Source organism: Furipterus horrens, unplaced genomic scaffold, assembly GCF_987537825.1.
Source record: "Furipterus horrens unplaced genomic scaffold, mFurHor1.1.pri manual_scaffold_2, whole genome shotgun sequence".
Lineage (NCBI taxonomy): Eukaryota > Metazoa > Chordata > Mammalia > Chiroptera > Furipteridae > Furipterus > Furipterus horrens.
Window position 1 is genome coordinate 125,642,082 of NW_028327172.1, and position 24,746 is coordinate 125,666,827.

General features: G+C 40.9%; 1 protein-coding gene across 1 annotated transcript in view; it reads right to left on the reverse strand.

The window, feature by feature from the left end:
- Positions 1 to 9,304: 9,304 nt before the first annotated feature.
- Positions 9,305 to 24,746, reverse strand: part of CFI (complement factor I) — a 61,231-nt gene continuing 45,789 nt past the window's right edge. The window contains exons 11-13 of the mRNA XM_090266414.1: positions 15,525 to 15,802; positions 11,332 to 11,436; positions 9,305 to 9,703 (exon numbers count right to left, since the gene is read on the reverse strand). Coding sequence (XP_090122540.1) covers positions 9,486 to 9,703; positions 11,332 to 11,436; positions 15,525 to 15,802 — 601 coding nt within the window. The 3' untranslated portion in view covers positions 9,305 to 9,485. The remainder of the gene's footprint in view (positions 9,704 to 11,331; positions 11,437 to 15,524; positions 15,803 to 24,746) is intronic.

Here is a 24,746-nt window from a genome sequence, read left to right on the forward strand (position 1 = left end):
TTTTTTCCTAGTGCTGTGCAGTATCCGTAAATAACAATTGCAATAATTTTTACCAGAGCTATTAATACCCGGTTATCTTAGTATCCTGGCAGTTTCCAGGAATTTTACAGTAAGACCTAGGGCAGTATTGCAAGTGTAGGGAATAGCCGCGGCCTTTCTATAAGAATTACAGATAAATTCTAGGTTGGTGTTTTGTGTCTGTAACAAGCTTCATGAGTTTAATAATTGTGCAGTGCAGACTTCTTAAGAATTATATCTTTCTGTATTTAGAGCTTGCTCTGTGCCATGCACTTCACATAAGCGATCTCACATTTATTAGAATGCAGTCTTTGGGCCAGGTAGAAAAAGGCACCCCTCTCTGCATACGGATGTAGCCCAATCCCAGGCCCCAGCTTTACTCAGACCTTCAGCAGGGTGCTCTTGGGCTGTGATCAGCTGGCACCGTAGGAGGAAGAGAAATGAGTCTGGATGGTATTATCCTTTTTCAGTGAAGGAATGGAGGTGTGAAGGAGTCGCATGACAGCATCCCGTCAAACGTCAAACCAAGTCCTCTTTCTACCATCATAAGTGCCAAAGATTATTTTGCCTAACTTTGGACAGCACATTTCAACACATTTGGAAATGGGAACATTTGTAGAATTATTTTCTTTAGCTTTCTGGAGTATTGGTTTTCTCTCTTCTGAAATGTGGATATTGTACTGGATTACTTCTGAGGTCAGAGAAGGAAAACTCTGACTCCAAAAAACCTCCGCTGCCTTGCGGCATACCTCTTCAGGGGAAAGGCTAAGGGAGTAAACCCCGACGGAAAATCCGGAGCCAGAGTCCCTAAGGCGGTTTGACATTGTAGTCAACACCGGCAACTCCTGCGGCGCACCTGAAGCCAAGCTGTATTGACTCCGTCTTTCCCTTGGACCCTTCAACTGCGAAGAGAGGGGGGGTCTGCTGCATGGGCAACAGCAGACCCTCCATATCACCCTGCCCAGGCTCTGTAGCTTCAGCTTCACTGGAGAGGACACTCCAGCGTCATTGCAAGATGTCGATTTAACACGGGAGGAGACAGATACCATGTCACTCCCGAGTCGGACTGCACAGCCATTCTCGGCGGTGCAGATAGACTCTTAAGAAGCTACACCATCGTCTCTCGAGACGGACGGCTGCCGACGACTTCTGAGGTCCCTCCTAGCACCACTATCAGAACCCTTAAACTAGGCTCGGTTCTTCCCAGTCTTCAGAGAAACTGTTTGGTGATAAATAAGTCTCCCAAAGTGAAGGAAAGAATATAGTAAGATAATCTCACCCCCAGCCCTCAGTTATAGAAGGCCTCCCTTTTTTTCTTTTCTCTATGTATTTGCTCCTTGATGATATCATCTAATTTCTTGTATCTTAATTACAGCCTCTGTTTCAAGGATTCAGACTTAGTCTCTCTGTCCCATCTCTCTTTAGGGATTAAATTCTCAAATTCTCATTCCCTGGGCTCATAGCGCTGTTCCCTTTTTTTCTCAAACAGATGTTTTCCACTGTGTTTTACATGGGAATAACACAATCTTTACAGAAAACAAGATTCAAAGTTTTATTTTCAGAATTTTTAAGGTTCATTTTTAATTTTGTTAAAAGATTTTATTTATTTATTTTTAGAGAGACTGGAAGGGAGGGAGAAAGGGAGAAAAACATCAATGCATGAGAGATGCATTCATAGGTTGCCTCTCACATGCCCCCAACAGGGGACCTGGCCTGCAACCCAGGCATGTGCCCTGACTGGGAATCCAACCGGCAACCTTTTGGGTGTGCAGGCCAGCACTCAATCCACTGAGCCACACCAGCCAGCGCCACATTTTTTTTTTTTCATATTCAATCATTAGATATTTGTTATGCAATTAATTCCAAAATTTGCTTTTCCTTCTTAATTCCTGCTGTCAGATACCAGAGTTCAGCATTGAGCATTGAGGCCTTTGTTAAAAAATTATGAATGTGAAGATGATGACAGGAGAGTGTTAAAGCAAGTGTGGAAGGCTTCTGAGTTCAGGGCCATGTGCATCGCTGCAGGAAGCCCGCCCTGATTGACCAAATCATATACCGTCCTCTAGATGGTCCACCTCCATCATTTTAATTTTTTTCCATTTTTTCCCATCTTTTCTTGTTAGCATAAAATGTTCGAAAAGAGCTTCCTTTACAGGGACTTTCATCTAATCAGCAAAACCTGTTTTTATTGTGACAGACTATTGGTAGCTGTCTTCCAGATCTTTCCTGTTAGCACATGGCTAGTTTGTCTATAAATGCTTTGACTGTGAATGGCAGGAGCTGCCCAGGAAGCCAGTTAGGAAGGACATTATTATGGTTTGGCCCAGGGAGGTAGCAGTGTAAGTGTGAAAGTGGTCACATTCTAAATATGATGTCATGGTAGAGACAATAGGATTTACTAATGGATTGAATATGGTATATGGAGAAAGAGGAATCAAGGATGAGGATTCCAGAGATTACAGGGAAAATTTAGGAAATTAATTTCAGATATGTTTGAGAAGCTTATTCTAAATCTGTAAGTTCAGAGCTGGGATAAGGGCTGGAAATAAATTTGGAAGTCATCAGCGTAGAAATGGCTTTTAAGGTCATGGATCTAGGTGCAGTGCTCTAAAAAGTGGGTGTATAAAGAGAAGCAGAACAAAGTCTAAGTTGTTGGAGGTCAGGAAACTATGAACTGGTGAAGGAGACTGAGCAGGAGTGGTCAGTGCTGCAGGAGAGGGCTGGGTTCCAGTATGTCTAAGAAAGACAGCCATCAATTCAGCTGACATGGAGGTAGAGGAGGACTGGATATTGATCACTGGTTTTAGTAACATGGAGGTTATTGGTGAACTTCTCAAGACAAGTTTCAGTAGACTACTGGGGACAAAACATAACTGTAGTCAGGAATTGGGAAATGCAATTGTAGTCAATATTATGAAAATAAAATTATGAAGATGTAAAATATTTTCATAATATTTTATATTTTGAAATATTCATGCTGATTCTTGTCTAAATGAGAGCCTTGGAATGTGATCTTCTGGATCATTGAGACTAGGCTTTGTTTTCTATACAATGTAGTTATGAGAATCAGCTACCCTTTCTAGAAGCCGCTAATGTTCCCTTCATTGGACATGGATCATCAGGGAACATGGTTGTAGTAATGAAGAAAAAATGAAAAATTTATTGGATTTCATGTAAAATATTAACTCAGAATACTTGGAAACTAGAATATTATGTAATCCTTTATGTTATTTGAAATCACACAAAGTCATCAAAATACAAATTATCAAGGGCCGTTTCTGTCTTTTAGTCTTTTCCAGTGTCTCATTAAATTATTTCAACAGTGTTGTGATGAAAGTAAATGCCACATAGTGACACAATTCAAGTCATAACAATCAATCTTTGCCCAGTGCGAAGACTGGAAGGTTAGTTTCTAAAACACGCTCTGATTAAGGGGAAATAAATGCTAGCTGGTTCCAGCTTCTGTCTGAAAAACTCAATGGCATGAATAACTTCCAAGCTGGGGTGGAAGTGAAGGACAAGAGATGTCCGTACCCCATCTGTGAGCATGGGTTGGTTTCATGGTCTCTTGAAGATAATGGCTGTCTACCTGGGAATGTCTGCCATTAGGGAAATTGGATCAGTCTTAGTCCATTTAGGATTCTGTGACAAAATACACAGACTGAGTAGCTTATAAACAACAGAAGTTTATTCCTCACAGTTCTGGAGGCTAGAAATTCAAGATCAGGGTGCCAGCATGGTTGATTTCTGGGGAGGGCCCTCTTCCAGGTTGAAGACTACTGACATCTTGCTGTGTCCCCAGTCTCTGGGATCTCTTTTATGAAGACACTATTTCCATTCATGAGGGATTCACCCTTAAGACCTAAGACCTCACTTCCTAATACTATCACAGCGGGTGTTAGGATTTCAACAGCTGAGTTTGGGAGGGACACAAACATTCAGACTGTAGCAACCAGGAGGAGAGGTTTTAAGTGATGTTTATGGGTAGAATGTGAGACTACTTCACAAACAGAGGAAGTACTGGAGAAGATGGAAAGGAACCCACTTAGGTGAGATTGCAGGGTTTTAGACTATTAGGATAAATTTCCATGTGTGGTTATTCTAGAGAGGGTTTCTGAATACTTCCAAAACTCTGGTTGATTTTCAGAGTCATATTTCTACTGTATATAATGATACATCTTCCATGGGTTTCCAGAGACACCATAGCTTCAAAATACCCCTAACTAGCTAAACCTATTTTTATTTCTCTCTTACTTTTATTTCTGCAGTGGCAACACCAATGACATCTTTATCCAAGAGAAAACCTGGGAGTTATCCTAGACTCATTCTCTCCCTAGTACCTCATCGTCTCTTCTGTCCCCAGTGCCACCTATTTCACTCCTTAACATATCTAGAATCAGTGCCACTTTCTTGAAAAGTACCCTGCTTTAAGAGGTACTTTAAGAAGTACCCCACAGAGTCACAGAGCCAGCAGGCAGGTGGGAGCCATTGCTGAGACTCCTTCAACCTGGCTAACACTGTTTGCCCCACACTGGCGATCCCCTGAGGCCCTGTCCCACCCAACTTACTGGCCACCCAAGCTGTTAACAGTGACTTTTCCATGTGAATGGCTGGTCTCAGTTCATGCTTCACAACTTCCTAAATCCTCTCAAACAAGCAACAGCTGGCCTCAGTGAGCCCCCAGCCTCCATACCTCTTGCTAAGTGTTTCCAGGTCTGGCACTAGCAGCAGCCAACCTATGTTCACAGCTTGGTTTCACCTGGGAACCTCCATGCCCAGTACAGGTAGCAGCCACCTGAAGATGGCTTTGTAACTCATGCAGGGTGGCCCAGGACAGAACACAGGTGGGGGCTGACCTTGGCAGGCAACACCCAGGAAACCCCAGAGCCTGCGTACCCAGTGGATGGCTACAGACCACACTGGAGCACAACCACCCTGCTCCTGCACAGCTGATCCTACGTGGAAGGAGGAGGTTGGTGGTCACTGTTCACAACCAGTTGTTGCAGCTGACCACCCTGGGTAAATCCCTCCCATTGATCTGGCAACAGCAAGCAAGGCTCAACTATGAGAGGAGGATTTACTAAGGCCACACAAAGGGTGCACCTTGAGTACCCAACTTGAGTGATAGAGAAGGCTGGGTCACTGGACCCTATAGGACACCTACATTCAGCCATGCTACCAAAACAGGCAGCCATACCAGCTCTATCTAAAACATATAAACAAACACAGGGAGGCTTCCAAAATGAGGAGACAAAGAAACATGTCCGAAGTGAAAGAACAGATCAAAACTCCAGAAAAAGAACTAAATAAAATGGTGATAAGCAATCTATCAGATGCAGAGTTAAAAACACTGGTTATACGGATGCTCAAGGAACTTAGTGAGGACCTCAGCAGCATAAAAAAGATCCAGTCAGAAACAAAGGATACACCAACTGAAATAAAGAACAATTTATAGGGAAACAACAGTAGAGTTGATGAACCGCAGTATCAAAGGAATGATTTGGAACATAAGGAGAGAAAAACAACCAACCAATCAGAGCAACAAGAAGAAAAAGAATCCAAAGAAATGAGGATAGGGTAAGCAGCCTCTGGGACAACTTCAAGCATTCCAACATTCGCATCATAGGGGTGCCAGAAGAAGAAGAGAAAGAGCAAGAAATTGGAAATGTATTTGAAAAAATAATGAAAGAAAACTTCCCTAACTTGGTGAAGGAAATAGACATGCAAGTCCAGGAAGCACAGAGTCCCAAACAAGATTAATGCAAAGAGGCCCACTCTAAGGCATATCATAGTTAAAATGTCAAAGGTTAAAGATAAAGAGAGAATTTTTAAAGCAGTAAGAGAAGAGCAGTTAGTCACCTAGAGGGGAGTTCCCGTAAGACTCTCATCTGATTTTTCAAAAGGAACTTTGCAGGCAAGAAGGGGCTAGCAAGAAGTATTCGAAGTGATGAAAAGCAAGGACCTACAACCAAGATGGCTCTACCCAGCCAAGCTATCATTTAGTATCTAAGGGCAGATAAAGAGCTTCCCAGACAACTAAAGGAGTTTGTCATCACCAAGCCATTATTATATGAAATATTTAAGACCTTATTTAAGAAAATGATTGCCAGATGGGAGGAGGGTGTAGGGGAATGGGTGAAGAGGTAAGGGGATTAGGAAGTACAAATTGGTAGTTACGTAATAGCCATTGGAATATAAAATACACCATAGGGAATAGAGTAGACAAAGAACTTATAAATATGACCCATGGACATAAACAATGGTGTGGGGATTGCCTGAGGGAGTAGGGTTTCTGGGTGGAGGGGCACAAAAAGGGAAAAATTGGGACAACTATAATAGCATGGTCAATAAAATATAATTTTTATAAAAGGAAAAATAAAAGTACCTTGCTTTAATTTCTACCTTCATCATTTTCCATTTAGATTAGTCCTATAGTCTCTTGATTCTCTTCCATATTCCACCTCTCTCCCCTCCAGTCCATCTTCCTCAATGCCTCCAACATGAACTGAGGGCCAAGCAGCAGTGTCCAGTGCCCAGCCTCTGCAGTACAATCTAAACCTGGCACCAGGGACCCAAGCTAGTGGCAGTGGGAGTCTGATGAGCAGTCCTACAGCAGTCTTTGAGCATTATTCTCAGATGAACTGCCTCTAACTCTTTGGCTTGCCTGAAGATTCTGTGAACTGCATAATATCTTTAAATAAACCAAGTTTTTTATGAAACTAATGAGATGGGCTTCTGTTTGTCTGCAACTTGGAGCCCTCACACAGACATCTAAACTGAAAGAACCCTGGAGCCAGGTCATCCCACTCCTGCTAGTTTCTGCCACATGTAGTCACTGCAGAGAAGTTGGCTCTTCACTTCGGGCCTCTATCCAGTCCACTCTGCTGCTAAGACTCCAGGTCCCAGGTCACTGTGCAGACTGGCTTGGTCCTTCAAGGCACCATAATGACCCTCCTTCCTAGATCAGCTGAGGGTGCCCCATATGATGGGTTTCCCAGCTTGCAGCTCTTAGTACTTCTGTCTTTCTGTTTCATACACAGCTATCTTCTAAAGTACCACATGTTCCAGGTTTCCTGGAGCAAGACAAGGTGGTGGTTTTAAAACATGCCACAAATGCTTTGGTACCCCTCCCATCAAGAGATGAATTGCATCTCCTCCCTCTGCACCTGGTCAAGTCTTTGTGATGGAAGGCTGTATGACTTACAAGGCTAGGTTTAGAAAGGCTGTGCAGGTTCTGTAGATACTCCTGGGACATTTGTCAAGTGCGGTAAAAGAAATCAGTCAACTCTAGATAACCATGTTGATAGCCCATGTGGAGAGACCACATAGAGAAAGAGGTCTGAAAACCCCCAGCTGAGTCCTCCCAGCCCGGACAACCAGACACATGAGTGAAGCAGCCTTAGCGATGACCCTTGCCCCAGCTCTGACAGCAGCTGCAGGAGAGAATAGAAGAACCGCCCAGCTGTGCTAGGTCAATCCCCAGATGCATGAGCAAAATAATGAATCACTGTTATGTAAATGACTGTTTTAGGGTTCTTTCTTACACAGCTATAGACAACCAAACACTCCCCTACATTCAATAACAAAAGGAATTAAAAATCTGGGCAGCATGAAAGGGGAGGAGTTACTGTTTAAAGGCACAGAGTTTCACTTTGGAAAGGTAAAAAATTTCTGGAGATGGAGAACCTTGCACAACAATGTGGATGTACTTAATGCCACTGACTATATACTTCAAAATGATTAAAATGGTAAAAATTTTATCTATATTTTACCAAAATTTTTAAAAAGAAAAAGTTTTGGACAGTAACTGATTTTGGAATATATGTAGATATAGACACTTCTATTATCAAAAATCTGGGCTCTATCCAGGAATGGACCCCAGGAGTTGAAGGTACTACTCATGTAAAAAATATACATCTGCCTTCAGGATGATGATAGCTGTGCTTTAAAAAAATAATAGTAGGCCGTGGCCACATAGCTTAATTGGTTAGAGCACCGTCCCCATACCCCAAGGTTGTGGGTTCAATCCCCAGTCAGGGTAAATACAAGAATCAACCAATGAATGCATAAATAAGAGCATAACAAATCGATGTCTCTCTCCCTCTCTCTTTCTCTCTCTGCCCTTCCCTCTCTCTAAAAATCGGTAAATAAAATGGGTATGGACTTGGGGGGGGATGCTGGGGGAGGGAGATACTGGGTGGAGGGGAGTAAAGGGGAAAAAATTGGAACTACTGTAACAGCATAATCAATAAAATATACTTTAAAAAAAATAAATAAATAAAAATCGGTAAATAAAAAAGTAATAAAAGCAGCTAATATTTATTCACTGAGTACATTCTATGAACCAAGTGATAGGGATGCAGACAGAAGGAACACAGACAGTCTCTCTTCTCACTTGTCTTACAGCATGAAAGGGGAGGAGTTACTGTTTAAAGGGAAGAGGTAGAGATAAAAACAATATGTTGGGTGATGAAAAGTGCTATAGCAGGGTCATGTGATAGAGCCTGGGTGCCTACTATACGTTGGCTCCACAGGGGACCTCTGAGTCAATGTTGGTGCCATTTACTGAGGAGGGAGGAATAGGTTTAAGAAGGCACAGAGATTTGGGGTGGCCATGTTTCTTTTGGAATGCTATAAAACAGGTGATGTTAAGTCTGGAGTTCTAGGCAAGGTCATGGCTGGAGATAATGGATTTGTGAGTCATTGGACTGTGGGTGGGATTTAAAGCTGAGTTTAGATGAGGCCACCATGGGAAGTACAGAAAGAGAGAAGTGACAGAAGGAAGAGGCTGGGGAGGAGGCTGAAACCAGCAGCCAGGGAGGCAGCAGGCCAGGTGCCCTGAGGGGTTGGCTGTGAGCTTTGACAACTGAGGAGGTCAGTGGTTGTGATGTGTTGTCTATGGAGAGGTTTAAAGAAAGGGTCAAGGAGAACTTGTGAAATAAGGAACTAGAGATAAACTTTTCAGGACCTTTTAATTCTTAAAGAAGAGAAATGAGACAGACTGTGAGGTCAGTTATTTCCCTGTGACAGGTACTATGCCAAATATTTTATTTCATTATGTAGTTTTATTTCCTCAAAATTCCAGTTTTAATTTTAAAGATGGAAAATGAGACACAAAGTAGAGAATATATTTCCCAGGTTCAAGTAATTAGTAACTGGTGGAATTAGGGTTTGAAAGTAGGCATATGTGACTCCTAAGTCGTTCAACTAGCTACACCTTTAGTAATGTCAATATATCACTCCTCTGTGAAGAGATAATTTAATCACATTTCCAATAAAACATGTATGGTTGACTAAAACATTTATTTAAGAATTATATAGAAAAATTCAAATATAATATAAACTTTGTATTGACCTTTAAAATCGTCCAATAAAATTTGCTTAATTTTTTTTCTTGAGACGTACAAATTATGCAGCATCATTTCAATTAAAATGGAGCTCTTGAGAGAAAAAAAGAGGTCACAGTTTTATACATTGTGCTGAGAAATAAGAGACCTTCCCACATGATGGCTAATCCAATCAAAGTAATTGGCCACTTTGGTGTAAACCCCTGGGAAGTCTGGTTGTCCACAGTTTTCACCCCAGCTCACAACACCCCAAACATAAGTCACGTTGTTGGCATCCTTACAGACTAAGGGGCCTCCAGAGTCCCCTTTACAGGCATCAATAGAACCATCATCTGTACCTGAGAAAGACAAAGGAAAAAGGAAATCACACATTTACTTACATTTGTCGAGGCCACAGTGCGGCCTTCCTGCCTTTTCCACCAATGAGTGTAATGGCTTCGCCTTTTCATCCTTTCCCAATGGGAAGTAACACCTGCTTTCCCTTGCAGGCCCCTGCTGGACCCCTGGAGTTGTAGTGATGCAAGTTGGAAAATACTTTGTCTTCTACTCATTCTCTAAATTTAGCAAATACTCTCCTTGCTTTCTCTGCTTTATGTAGGTATACACTGTGATGAGATAGCATTCTGAGAGTAGCATCAAATGCTTAGTGGGAAAGTATTAGGAATACCTCATGCTTATTGAGTGCTTATATATATTAGCCATTCATTGCTTTAATCCTCACCACAACCCTATGAGGTAAATATCATTATGAGACAAATAAGGCATAGAGAGATTATAAATATTAACCTCTTGCCTAAGACCATACAGCTACTAAGTGGCAGAGCCTGGACTTAGGCAGCCAGACCTCAGAGCTCGTCCTCTTAACTGTGATATTGCCTCCTGATAGATTTTGTGTTATTCTTCCCTTTCGTTTCTATAATCTTGAACTCCATTTTAAGATGAGAGGGCACAGGAAATGGTCTATTTACTTCTCACTCTTATGACTTTCTAAATCACTATATCCAAGCACTTACAGGATGTCAATAACTCTTTTTCTGTAATACACTACTTATAGGACATTTCAATGAAGCATCATCAATGTACTACCTGACTGGTACCCTGCCTTTGGGTCACCACCAAAAGTAGGATCTGCTGTATTGTATTAGGTAGGGATGCTGGCATCACTATGATATCCAAGGAGACAGTGGCAGGTATTGTAAGAAGTGCAATGGGATTTCCGAGAAGAGAGAATTTAATCCCAACTGGATGCATTTGCAATGAGATCATTCGAATTTTTATTTAGAAGTTTGGGTTTTGATCCTGTATATACCACTTGTCTGTAAGACTTGGGGCAAATTAGGTAACTCTCTGCATCTCAGCGTCCTCATCTATTAAGATTCCCAATTCTGCAGATAAAGAAATTTGCTCAAGGTTACATCAGTATTAATGGGTAAAAACAGGGATATAAACCCAGGCAGTCTGACTCCAGAGTCTGTGCTGTTAGTCACCTTGCTATACTGCTCTATAATAGCTTAAGGAAGACTTTTCCTCTTAGTATTAGAATGAAGAACTTGAACTAAAGAGAAGGGATTGAAGGAGTTTGATAATGCAACAGCCAGAAGGCCAAGTGAAAGAGTTCGGGGCCCAGAGCAAGGCAGCTAATTTGCTGGAGTGGAGGAGATATGTTTGTTAGGGAGTATGTATAAAAATATATCAGAGCCCTGGCTGGTGTGGCTCAGTGAATTGAGTGCCAGTCTGCTAACCGAGGGATCACCAGTTCAAGTCCCAGTCTGGTCACATGCCTGTATTGTAGGCCAGGTCCCCATTTCGGGGTGTGTAAGAGGCAGCCAATCGATTATTCTCTTACATATCAATGTTTCTCTCTCTCTCTTTCTCCCTCCCTTTCTCTCTCTCTAAAAAATAAATATTTAAAAAAACCTTAAAAATTAAGAATAAAAATATATCAGAGAAATCACTTAGTACTTACCTGCACATTCCATTTCTTTTTCAAAGTACCGACCTGGGTAAAACTTAGAGCAGTTACCTATTAGGTGAACTTCACCCCATTGAAGTGAGTAGACTTTTAGGTTATCTAAACAAAGTGAGAAAACAAATAGACATTTAGAAATCACAAATGAGAAATCTAAATAAATACTTAGTCTCATAGTTTAGTAAGCCATTAGGCAGATATAAGAATATATATATTCTTAAATACATGTATAAACTTTTGAGGATAATTCATTAGCATATTTAATCATATATTGCTCATATCCCCAGTTTCAAGGGCACTCTGAAGTCATACTTGTTTAAGCAACAGCTGAGGTAAATGAGATACAGTATTCCCTCATTTATCACAGGTATTACATTCTAGACCCCTACGTGGTAGGTGAAAATCCACGAAGTAGGAACCTTACATATATTTTAAGGCTTTATAAACCCTTCCCACACACTTATAAACTGTTCCCAGTCCCTTATTAACCTTTTCCACATTTTTATAAATACTACTTATGTTCTTTTTTTTTTTTTTTTAATTTTGGTTTTTCAATTACAGTTGTCCCCTTTTCCCCTAATTTCTCTCCCCCACCCAACCCACCCCCTCTCCCGCAATCATATCCCTCCCCGTTGTCCATGTCCATGAGTCTTTTATACAGGCTCTTTAATTAAACCCTTCCCTTACTTATCCCCCTTCTCTCCCTCTCCCCTCCCCCCATCGACTGCTATTCTGCTCTTTGTTCTATTTAGTTCCTTTGTTTGTGTTGTTCTTTAGTTTCCTGTATTAGGTGATATCATATGGTATTTTTCTTTCTTTGCCTGGCTTATTTCACTAAGCATAATTCTCTCTAGTTCCATCCATGTTGTTGCAAATGGCAGGAGTTCCTTCTTTCTTTCTGCTACATAGTCAGTTTTTTGATCCACTCATCTACAGATGGGCACTTAGGTTGTTTCCAGCACTACTTATGTTCTTAAACATATTTTGCACTCTTAAACCTACATAACTTTAACAACATACGTTTACAGTACCACAAAATCCCATGATATAGCAAAAAATCCGTGATAAATAAATATAATATTTTTAAAAATCCCGTGATGCAGTGAGGCCATGATAAGTGAACCGCAATATAGAGAGGGACTACTGTAAGTTTCTTCCCCTCTGATTGCCTAGTTCAGTGGGGAAGTTGGGTAGGAATCAGGGATCAGGGTCTTCTAATGGAACTAGCTCCTATTTTCTTATAGCTCCTTATTTTCTTTTAAAAAAGTGCTTGTTAGAGTGAAAACAGCTTTTTAATGTAAGAAGTTAAAGGAAATACATACAAAGCTATCAACATGCGTATGTTTTTGTGTGCTTGTGATGAACTCCATCTCCTAAGTGATCTGAAAGTGATTGATTGAAAGGGGCTTTAGGATTTCCTTTACATTTAAGTTAGAGATTTGGGACCTTACATTTTGTGTGCCAGGAAAGAGAAGGACCAGGTACTGTTGCTGACTGAGAGTCCAGAGAAGATGAGAGAAATCTAAGAATACAGGGGAGGAAGTCTCAGGGATAACAAGTGAATCTTTGCCCGTCTCCCCTACTCCTATTTCCCAGCTCGCAGCAGCTGGAATGCTCTAGGAGGGCCGTGCCATCTTACAGCAAAAACCAAACAAACTTTTTCACCAACCCAATAGTTAACTGTAGGATAATATTCTCTTCTGGGAAGCAGAAGGAGACAAAAATCCACCAAAGTATATGGCAGATCTGGAAAGAGTTTCTTTTTTTCTCTTTCAAGTCCTACTTCAAGTTTAAAAATTAGTAATTTATTGTTTCCCCTCAGTCAAGAGAAGCCCTTAAAATTGTGAAATTTATATATCATGTGAGACGTTTTTAAGGACTCACAAGATTGCTCCCTCCTCTGAACTCTTGTTTTGTATAGCTCTTCAGGCACTTGTCACATTCTGCTGTCTGATGGTAGCATTCCTGACTGATGGCCCCCAAAGAGGGGGAGAGGAATCCATTGAGAGCTGTAAGTCCCTTTAGAGGTGCCCTTTGTTTTTCAATCTTGTTGCCTCTGTACCTCCTATTTTTTGACTGGGTCCATATTTTTAATTAGTAAAATCCTAGCACTTTTGCATTCTTGCACTTATAGTATGAACTCAATAAAAGTGTTAAAACATATTTGATTAATAAACAAACCAATGCATAAGAACATATCTACCATTTATAGAAAATACATGGAATAGAAGAACATGTTAAATGCCACAATCAGCCAAATTCAAGGTGTGGAAATTCTAAAATAAGAATGACCCAGTTTCTTTAATGAATACATTTAAATAGAAGAAAGGAGTAACTGTTCTAGATTAAAAGAAATTTAAGAAAAATAGCCACCAACTACAATATGTGGACTTTGTTTAGATCCCAATGGACATAACCTGATTGTAAAAATATATTGTAAATAATTGAGGAATACTAAACAAAGGCTGGTTTATTAGATGACATTGCCAAATTACTTGCATTTTTTTGAGTATGAAATGTAGTAGATTTTTGTTTTGTTTTGTTTTTAAGTCCTTACCTGGTAAAGATATTTACTAGAGATTTCATAGGTGAAATTTTATGATATCTTGGATTAGATTTAATATATTTCAGGAGAAAAAAAAAATAGTATGCGTTGGGAATGTGTTGAATCATTCCTGATTGTCCTGCAGAACCATTCTCCACTCTTCAATACCCTGCTCCCCACCCTAAAAGCCTGACTTCAAGGTAGGAGATACTTTAGTAGAAATCCCTTAGCCTCTGGTTTCCAGCAGGTTTCCAACAGAAGACTCCAGCAGAAGGGAGGGAGGGAAGGAGAGAAGCTAGCAAGATTGGGGCTAGCTATAATCTTCAACTCAGCGCCATTGCTTCTCTCAAGGCAGCCTCCTACCCTTAAGGCTCTCTCTCCTTCTGGTAGCTTCTTCTTCCCTTTACATGTCATATCTAGGAGAGGTCTCAGTACTGGTACTGTTAATCCTGCCTTTCTGCACAGCCCTTGTGGTTCCCCAGCCCCATATCCACATCTTTGTAATTAACCCCTTTATAAATAAACTTTCCTAATTATCCTATTGAAACAGTGATTCAGAGAGATAAAACTAGAATGGTAGAATGTTGAATACAGTGGAAACTGGGTGATGAATAAGTAGGTTTATTATACTTTTACTTCTACTTTTGTGTATATTTGCAAATGTACATTAAAGTTGTTTTTTTTTTAATATAAGGACAGAATGCTTTCTGGATGAATTAATTACTAATACAATTTAGTATTTTGTAAGTCTTGGTTATTCAAACATACCACAAATCCAGGTGAATTCATACATATATTTTATACTTTTCAGTGTGGCAAACATAAAGGATGTATTGGATATGAGTCTATAAGACCAATGCAATGGAGTTATTTACAAAGGGAGTTTAAGAGGTTAGAAGGAAGCTAAGTTTCAAGGCTAACTCTTCAAGATGAAATAAAAGCATTGGCTAATTTAATTCTAATCTAACCTCTCATTTAGCAGGTCTTTCTAATAATTTGTTCCTAAGTGTCCACATCTCTTATTCCTATGGGTGTTCATCTCAGATCTTAGAGGCTCAAAGAATGAATTCTTTATGTTGTCTTTTTCTTTGTGAGATGTGGGGGTGTCAGGCGTGGAGAGAAGGGGAAGAGAGGGGGAAAGAAGAAGGGTTGTGGGATCACTGACCCAGTGTGTGCTGTGACTGTCCCTTCGAAAACCTGTTATCTTCCATCCAGATCTCTCTAACAAATCTCAAAGCTATGCTTTATGTCCCTGTCACTATACTTTTTCTTGGTAAATGGTTACCCCTCAATGTATGCTTTAGGATCACAGAATATAAGTGTCCTTTGAATAGCTGGATCAAGATTGGCTACATAATTTGTGAAGGCCATTGAAAAATGAAAACATGAGGTGGGCTTCCTGAAAAATTATTAAGAATTTCATAATGAAGACAGCAGAGCAGTAAACCAAGCACGGGCCCTTCAGAGCTGAGCATGCTGGGCAGCTGCACAGGTACCACACCTAGAAAGCTGTCTGGCTGGATATTCACTTTCCTAGATTTGATGCTATGTTCTCTCTAAGCATGAGGAGCTTATCTCCTGTGCATTTATATTACCGCTTGTTTTCAGCCCCTGGGTTCTGATTAACAAATTGTAAAACATATACCTTTTTCTCGACCCCAGCCAGAAATGATGCATTTATCATTAGGTTGGAATAAATATGGAGACCAGGGAACACAGGCAGGGATGGTACCAGGCAGCACACAGTCACTATGCCTTGGGCGTTTTTTCATTTCAATCAAAGCTATGTCATTTTGGTAGGTGGTTCCACTGTAGTTTTCATGGATAATAATTCTATTAACCTTCTGAACAGCTGTCTCACTGTTAGGCTTTATCCAGTCTATTAATGATACCCATATTTGGTAACGGTGAACTCTGCTGGCTCTATAATAGAAAAAGGGGAAAGAGAAATAAAATATGTTGAGAAAGAAAAACCAACAACTATAAACATGAACTTCTGACACTTCATATTATTTTAATTGTTATTCTATTACAATTGTCCCAATATTTCCCCCTTTGCCCACCTCCACCCAACCTGCCCCCTACTCCTACAACTTGATAGTTTCACTTCTAAAGAACATTTTTCACTTTCCCAGATTTTTTTAATCCTGGCTGTCATAAAGCAGTGTGATTAAGTTTACTTAGGACAGTGTTAAAGTCAGTGGGTAAATGAAGAAAGAAATAATTCATCTGAATGCTCAATATCAGGGACATAAAGAATTCTCTAACAATCCGAGGTGTCCACAGGTGGAATGAGTTGGCTGCCTGTGGAGTGAGAGCTCCATCACTGAATGTGTTTGCAAAGACCAGACAGTATCTAGTCAGAAATGGGGAGTCTGAATACACACTCTCATTACTCTGCTAACCCTAGAGGTTCTCAGAGAGAAGACCACAGCAGCTGTTATCCTGACCTTTAAATTTCATCCTCACTTTGCATTATATTTATTTGCTCATAAGCTTGAAGGCAAAAATGGGGTCTTATTAATCTATGATAGATGTCTATGCCTAGTATTATACATGGAATGTAGTAGCTGTTTAAAAATCTGGTTGAAATGGTGAATGACTTCTGATCAAGATGGCAGCATGGGTAAGCATGGCTTACCTCCTCATACAACCACGCCAAAATTACAACTAAACTTTATAACAACCATCATTCAGAATGCCAGATTTCAAGCTGAATGGAAGTCTGACAACTACAGAATTAAAGAAACTACATCCAGACTGGTAAGAGGGGCAGAGATGTGCAACAGGCTGGACCTACACCCAAGTGTGGTGGATGAAAATCAAGAGGGATATCTCAGGAGGAAAGGGTCTAAGCCTCATACCTGGCCCCCGAGTCCAGGGTTCCAGCACTAGCAAGAGAAGTTACCATAACTTCTGGCTATAAACACCAGCAAGGATTGAGGCTGTGGGAGACAGAAATTGCTGGACTCTCAGGCAGTTCCACTTAAGGGCCCATGCACAGACTTATTCAGACTCACTCTCTCTGAGCTCCAGTGTGGGGGCAGCAGATTGAAAGGCATCAGGGACATAAAGGGAGGAACTAATTGTCTGGCATCAGGGTGAGAGCTGGGAGGTAGCTTTCTCCCAGACAGGAGTGCTGGCAGAGGCCACTGTTCCTTTTCTGAGCCCTTTCCTGAACCATAACTGAGACTCCATCAAACTGGCTCACACTGTTTTCCCCACCCTGGTGATTCCCTGAGGCCTTGCCTCACCCAACTTTCAAGTCCACCCAAGCTGTTTCCATTGGATTTTCCACATGAAAGGCTGGCCTTCACCTATGCTTCAGATTTTTCTAAATTTTCTCAAACAAACAACATATGGCTTCAGCGAGCCCCATACCTCTCACTAACTTTTCCCAGGCCTGTCACAAGCAGCAGCTGGCTATACCTGGGCACCTCCAAGCCCAGCAAAAGTAGCAGCCATCTGCAGATCACTTTATAGTTTATGCTGTGTGATCCTAGATAGAAGAGTTGGTGGCTGAACTTTGATGTGCCAACAACAATCAAGACTCAAAAATAACAGTAGGGTGTACACAGTCCACACAGTGGGCACACCTCCAGTATCTAGCTTGGGTAATAAGAGAGGCTGTGACATTGGACCCTACATGACTCCTACTACATTAGGCCTCTTGACCAAGCCTAGGAGACATAGCAACTCTACTTAACACATTATATACTGGGGTATTTAAATGCCTTTTAGAAATGATGAGAATTCTTGCCACCCATACGCAATGTGTTAATACACAGAAACAAATACAGGGAGGCTACTACAATGAGGAGACAAAGGAACATGGCCCAAATGAAAGAACAGAAGAACAAGACTCCATGAAAATAACGAAAAAGAAAAAAGAGAGAGAGAGACAATATACTAGATTCAGAGTTCAAAACACTGTTTATAAGGATGCTCAAGATACTTAGTGAAAACCTCAACAGCATAAAAAAAATCAAGGCAAAACTGAAAGATACACTAATTAAAATAAACAATTTACAGAGAATCAACTGTAAAATAAATGAGCCGAGAATCAAAGCTGTGATTTGGAATATAAGGAAGCAAAGATCAACCAATCAGAACAGCAAGAAGAAAACAGAATCCAAAAAAAATGAGGATAGTGTAAGGAGCCTCTAAAACAACTTTAAGCTTACCAACATTCGCATCATGGGGGTGCCAAAAGAAAATGAGAGAGAGCAAGAAATTGGAAACTTATTTGAAAAAATAGTGACAGAAAACTTCCCTAACTTGGTGAAGAAAATAGACATGCAAGTCCAGGAAGTAGAGTCCAAAACAAGATAAACCCAAAGAGGCTCACACCAAGGCATATAATCATTAAAATGTCAAAGGTTAAAGGCAAAACGGGAACTTAAAAGCAGCAAGAGAAAGCAGTTAGTTACCCAGAAAGGAGCCCTCATAAGACTGTCAACTGATTTCTCAAGAAGCTTTGTGAGCTATAAGGGATTGGCAAGAAATATTCAAAGTGATGAAAGGCAAGGATCTACAACAAGATTACTCTATCCAGCAAAGCTATTTTTTAGAATCAAAGGACAGATAAAGAGGTTCCCAAACAAGAGAAAGCTAAAGGAGTTCATCACTACCAAATAAGCAACAATAAAATGTTAAAGGGTGTTCTTTAATTAGAAGAAGAAAAAGATATAAAATATGAACAGTAAGAGAGGATCCAGTCAAGATGGCAACATAGGCAGACATGGCTCACCTCTTTGCACAACCACATCAAAATTACAACTAAAATATAGAATAATCATCAGTCAAAACTGTCAGAAATCGAGTTGAACAAAAGTCTGAAAACTATGGAATTAAAGATACTGCATCCATTGAGATGGGTAGGAGGGGCATAGATGTGGAAAGGGCTGGTCTCTCACCTGTGTATGGTAGATAAAAATTTGGGATGGATATCTCAGGAGCGAGGAGTCCCAGCCCCACACCAGGCCACCCATCCCAGGGCTCCAGTGCTAGAAAAATATGTCCCCAAACTTCTAGATGCAAAAGCCAGCAGGGATCGAGTTGGTGAAAAAAACTACTGGAGCCCTAAGCAGTTCCTCATAAAGAACCCACACACGGGACTTCCAGCCAAGAAGGAGGCGTAGACAGATACCTGCGTCTCCCTCCACAACTAAGAAGGAATACAACTAACTCAAAACTAGAAACAACCAGAAGTTCCAGAAAATCAAACTGCATGGAAGTCCAACAAAGAAAGATATAAAGAAGAAATACTCATCCAGACAGGTAGGAGGGGTGGAGCCCAGGTGAAGAGGACTCAGTGTGGTGGTGGCAGCAATGGCAGCAGCAGAGGTGGCAGTGGTAGGCCGGCAGAAAGAGCACTCACATGTTTTAAAAAGTCAGGAGGGACACCTGAGGAGCGTTCCCAGCTAGCTCCTCACTGGATCTCACAGCCCATGGTCCCAGCACTGGGGAAAACCAAGCCTCATTGGTTCTGATTGTGCAGACCAGTGGGGGTTGGAGCGGAGAAAGAAATTGCTGGTCTCTCAGCAGAATCCGCTTATTTAAAGGGCCTCTAGGGTCCTAGAATGTCCACAGACCCACCCACTCTGGGAACGATGGCCAGGGCAGCAGCTAAAGGGGTGCCAGTCCAGTGCGGAAGTGGGAGAGATGCCTAGAAAAAGGGCAAGTGCTAGGTAGGCTGCATTGTTCCCTCTCGAACCCCTCCCTCACATAGAGCGCCACAATGTGGTGAAACAGGTCACCCTATACTGACAAATCTCTAAGGCTCTGCCCCTTACAACATAACAGGAGTGGCAACTCTACCTGGGATGTGGAGGCAAATAAACACAGGAGCCTGTCAGAATGAGGAGACAGAGAAGTATGGCCCAAAAGGGGGAATGGATCAAGGTTCCAGCGACAAGGAGATAGCCAACCTAACAGATGCAGAATTCAAAACACTGATGATAAAAATGCTCACAGGCTTGACCCATATGCTTGATATGGCAAACGCAGAAGAGAAGAAGCGAAGGCTATGTTAAGTGAAATGAAGAAAAATCCACACAAAACCAATGGTGAAGGGAAGGAAATCAGGGTTCAAATCAGTGATTTGGAACATAAGAAAGAAAAAAAAAAAGTCAACCAGTGCAGAATGAGGAAGCAACAATTGAAAAAAATGAGGAAAACTTCCCAAATTTTGTGAAGGAGATGGACATACAGGTCCAGGAAGCATGAAAGGACCACACCAGGATGCATCTTGACTAAGTTGCCAAAGGTGAAAGATAAAGAGAGAGTCCTGAGGGCAGCAATAGAGAGGTGGAGAGTTTCCTACAGGGTGGTGCCTATAGGACTATCAGCTGATTTCTCAGAGGACACTCTGCAAGCAGGAAGGGACTGGCAAGCAGTATTCAATGTCATGAAAAGCAACCTACAACCAAGATTACTCTATCCAGCAAAGCTATCATTTGGAATGGAAGGGCAGATGAAGTGCTTCCCAGACAAGGTGAAGCTAAAGGAGTTCATCATCGCCAAGCCATTATTATATGAAATGTCAAAGGTTCTTACTTAAGAAAAAGAAGATCAAAACTATGAACACTAAAATGACAACAAACTCACAACTATCAACAACTGAATCTAAAAAATAAAAACAAAATCCAACTAAGCAAACCAGAATAGGAACAGAATCTTAGGTATGGGGATCATTTGGGGGGTTATTAGCTGAGAGGGGGGAGGGGGAGAAATGGGGAAATGGTGCAGGGATTAAGAAGCATAATTGGTAGGTACAAAATAGATAGAGGGATGTTAAGAATAATATAGGGAAGGATGAAACCAAAGGACTTATATGCATGACCCATAGACATGAACTGAGGGGGGTGTAATTGCTGGAGGAAAGCGCAGTACTGGGCAAAGGGGAGCAAAGGGGAAAAAATTGGAACTACTATAACTACATAATCAATAAAATATACTTTAAAGAAAAGAAAAAAAGAACCCACACACGGACTCACCTACTCAGACTCACCTTCTCTGAGTTCCAGCACTGGGGTAGCAGCTTGGAAGTCACAAGTGGTATAGAAGGAGAAACTGAAGTATCTGGTACCAAGGTCAGCAGGGGCCATTGTCACTTTTCTAAACCCTCCCCCCAAAGAGCCAGCAAGCTGGAGCCATATTTGAGACTCCATCAACCTGGCTAAAACTGTTTGACCTGCCTTGGAGACCCCCAGAGACTCCATTTCACCCAACCTTGGGGCGCACCCAAGCTGCTTTTCCGTATGAATCACTGGTCTTGGCACATGCTTTACAACTTCCTAAATCCTATCAAACAAGCAATAGTTGGCCTCAGTGAGCTCCAGGCCTTGCACTACCAGCCTACAGCTTTGATTCACAGCTTGGCTTCACCTGGGAATCTCGAAGCCCAGGATGAGTAGCAGTCATCTCAGATTGCTCTATAGCTCAGGCAGGGTGGCCCCAGGCAAACCACAGGTGGGGGCTGACCTTGGCCTTCACCATCCTGGAAACCCCAGGAGCAATGCACTCAGTGGACAGTTACAGACCATGTGAGAGTGCTACCACCCTGCTCCTGCACAGCTGGTCCTCCACAGAGGGTGGAGGGTGGAGGTTGGTGGTCAGTGGTCAGAGCCAAGTCTTTGTAGCTGACTGGCCTGGGTAAATCCCTGCCATTAATCTGCCAACAGCAACCAAGGCTCAACTATAAGAGGAGGGTGTCCTCAGCACACCTGAGGGGCACACCTCAAGTACCCAGTTTAGATTATAGGGGAGACTGTGCCACTGGACCCTACAGGACACCTTCTACATTAGGTCATACTACAAGGCATGGAGTCAAAGAAGCTCTAACTAAACAGAGAAACAAACACAGGGAGGCTGTCAATTGAGGAGACAAGGAAATATGGCTCAAATGAAAGCACAGAACAAAATCCCAGAAAAAGAAAACTAGACAAAACAGAGATAACCAACCTATCAGATGCAGAGTTCAAAACACTGGTGATTAGGATGCTCATAGAAGTGACTGGGTATGGCCACAAAATAAAGGAAGAAGTGAAGGTTATATAAAATTAAATAAAGAAAACTATAAAGGGAACCAACGGTAATTTAGAGGAAGCTGGATTCAAATCAATGATGTGGAACAAAAGAAAGAAAAAAACATTCTCCTGAAACAGAAAGAAGAAACAAGAATTGAAAAAAATGAGGAGAAGTTTAGGAACCTCTGGGACAACCTTAAACATACCAACATCTGAATCATAAGGGTGCCAGAAGGAGAAGAGGAAGAGCAAGAAATTGAAAACTTATCTGAAGAAATAATGAAAGAAAACTGCCCAAATTTGGTGAAGGAAATAGAAATACAAGTCCAGGAAGCATAGAGTCCCAAACGAGTTGGACTTAAAGAGGACCAAACCAAGACACAGCATAATTAAAATGCCAAAAGTTAAAGATAAACAGAGAATCTTAAAAGCAGCAAGAGAAAGCAGAGAGTTACCTACAAAGAAATTTTCATAATACTATTAGCTGATTTTTCAAAAGAAACTTTGTAGGCAAGAAGGAACTGGCAAGAAGTATTCAAAGTAATGAAAAGCAAGGACCTCCAACCACAATTACTCTATCCAGTAAAGCTATCATTTAGAATAGAAGGGCAGGTAAAGTTCTTCCCAGACAAGGTGAATCTAAAGAGTTCATCATCACCAAGCCATTATTATATGAAATGTCAAAGGGATTTACTTAAGAAAAAGAATATTAAAACTATGCACACTAAAATGACAACAAACTGACACCTATCAACAACTGAATCTAAAAATTAAAAACAAACCAACCGAACAACCAGAACAGGAACAGAATCATAGGTATGGGGATTATTTGGAGGGTTATCAGTTGTAACAGCATAATCAATAAAATATACTTAAAAATACAAAGAATAAAATGGCAATAAATACATATCTATCAACAATTGAATCTAAAAAACAAAGTAAAAACAAGCAGAACAGAAACAGAATCAGATAGAGATTGTTTTGATGGTTGTCAGATGGGAGAGGGGTCAGAATATGGGTGTAAAAGGTGAAGGAATTAAGAAGTACAAATAGGTAATTACAGAGTAGTCACAGACATTTAAAGTACAGCTTAGGAAATAGAGTAGCCAAAGAACATACATGCATGACACATGGACATTGACAACAATGGGGATTGCCTGATAAAGTTGGGGTGTGTGTGTGGCTGGGTGAAGTGGTGCAAAGGAGACAAAATTGGGAAAACTATAATAGCATAATCAATAAAATATAATTTAAAATAAAATAAAACAAAAAAGTAAATCCAAATATCAAGGAAAGGAAGAAAGAATAAAGAAAGAAAGAAAGAAAGAAAGAAAGAAAGAAAGAAAGAAAGAAAGAAAGGAAGACAAAGAAAGAAAGAAAGAGAAAGGAAGAGAGAGAGAAAGAAAGAGAGAAAGAAAGGAAGAAAGAAAGGGTGGGGGGAGGGAGGAAGAAAAAAAGTAGTGAGTGAGCTAAGTGGTGAATGAGCCTATTCTTATACCTCACTCCATTTTGTACCAATTTTTATCTCTTGGTTTCCAGAAAATTAGGCATCTACCATCATTTTCCCAGGTAATCTAAACAGTGATGTCCTACAGCTAATGAGGTGTTCAGGATGCTTTTATTTAATATTTAGTGTTCCAAGAATGCTGTTCCTCATATTAATTTTGGTTGTTTTTCAGGATCAGACTATTGTTGAAAGGTTAACCCTATTCATGCATTCAATTTAGTAAACAATACTTAGTGTGCACCTACTGCTTACCAGGTACTGTGGCAGCCTTTGGAATAGAGAAATGAGCAAAATCAGAAATAGTTTCTGTTTTCATGGAGCTCAGGGTTCAGGGAAAGATGTAGCATTAAATAATCACAGTAATGAAAATATGTATTTTATTGTGAAAGTTGAGAGGAACAAAAGCACATGGATTCTTAGAACTTACCAAGAGGACTTCTTTGATGTGAGGAAGTCAGGGAAGGTTCTCTGAGGAAGGTGGAGCAGAGAGCAGGAGGTGAAGCTGTGGGGCAAGGTGAGCTTAACTAAGGTAAGTAGGGCTCAGGTTATATGGGGCCTAATGGGCCATTCTGTATTTTTTGTTTAGTTTTCTTTATCCTAAAAGGAATGCAAGGCCATTGAATTTCATGCAATAAATGATCAAAACGAGGTATGAAAATATTGCTCTTTCTGCATAGAGAGTGAATAGACAGGGGAGGAGGTGGGCAGAGCGAATGTAGGTAGCCAATTAGGAGGCAGTTGATATAGTCTAGATGAGAGGTGAAAGCAGGGTAACCATGGAGATAGAAAGTTTTGAGATTAAATAATTAGACATAAAAAATGCCACTTAGGGTTGATATATTGCCTGGGCTGTGTAGGGTTGAAGGCATGAAATGTGATGATGTTTAGATTTCTGTCTTGTGTAACTAGGTGAATGGTGTTATCATTTACTGAGATAGGAAACACTGGGACAGAACCATATTTGAGGCAGGGGGCATATCATGAGCTCAGTCTCAGAGATTTGGAATTTGATGTCCTTTTGATATAGCCAAGTATTAATGGACTGTAGATGGTCAGTGGTTGGAGGAGAGGTCCAGGCTGGAGATGTCATTGTGTCAGCTTATAGCATTTTTTCATCTTATAAAGAACAGTTAACTTTAAGGAGAGAAGTAAGGAGAAAAAGGGAAACCAGGCTAAATATTGAAGAACCCCAGAATTTCACTTGAGCCATAATGCTCAAGTCATGTGAAGGGGAAGCTGCAAAAAAACTCAGGAAAGGTGTGGCCTCTATAGAGGATGGTAGAAAACCAGGAGAGTGTCTCACAGAAGCCTAGAGAAAAGGGTCATTCAG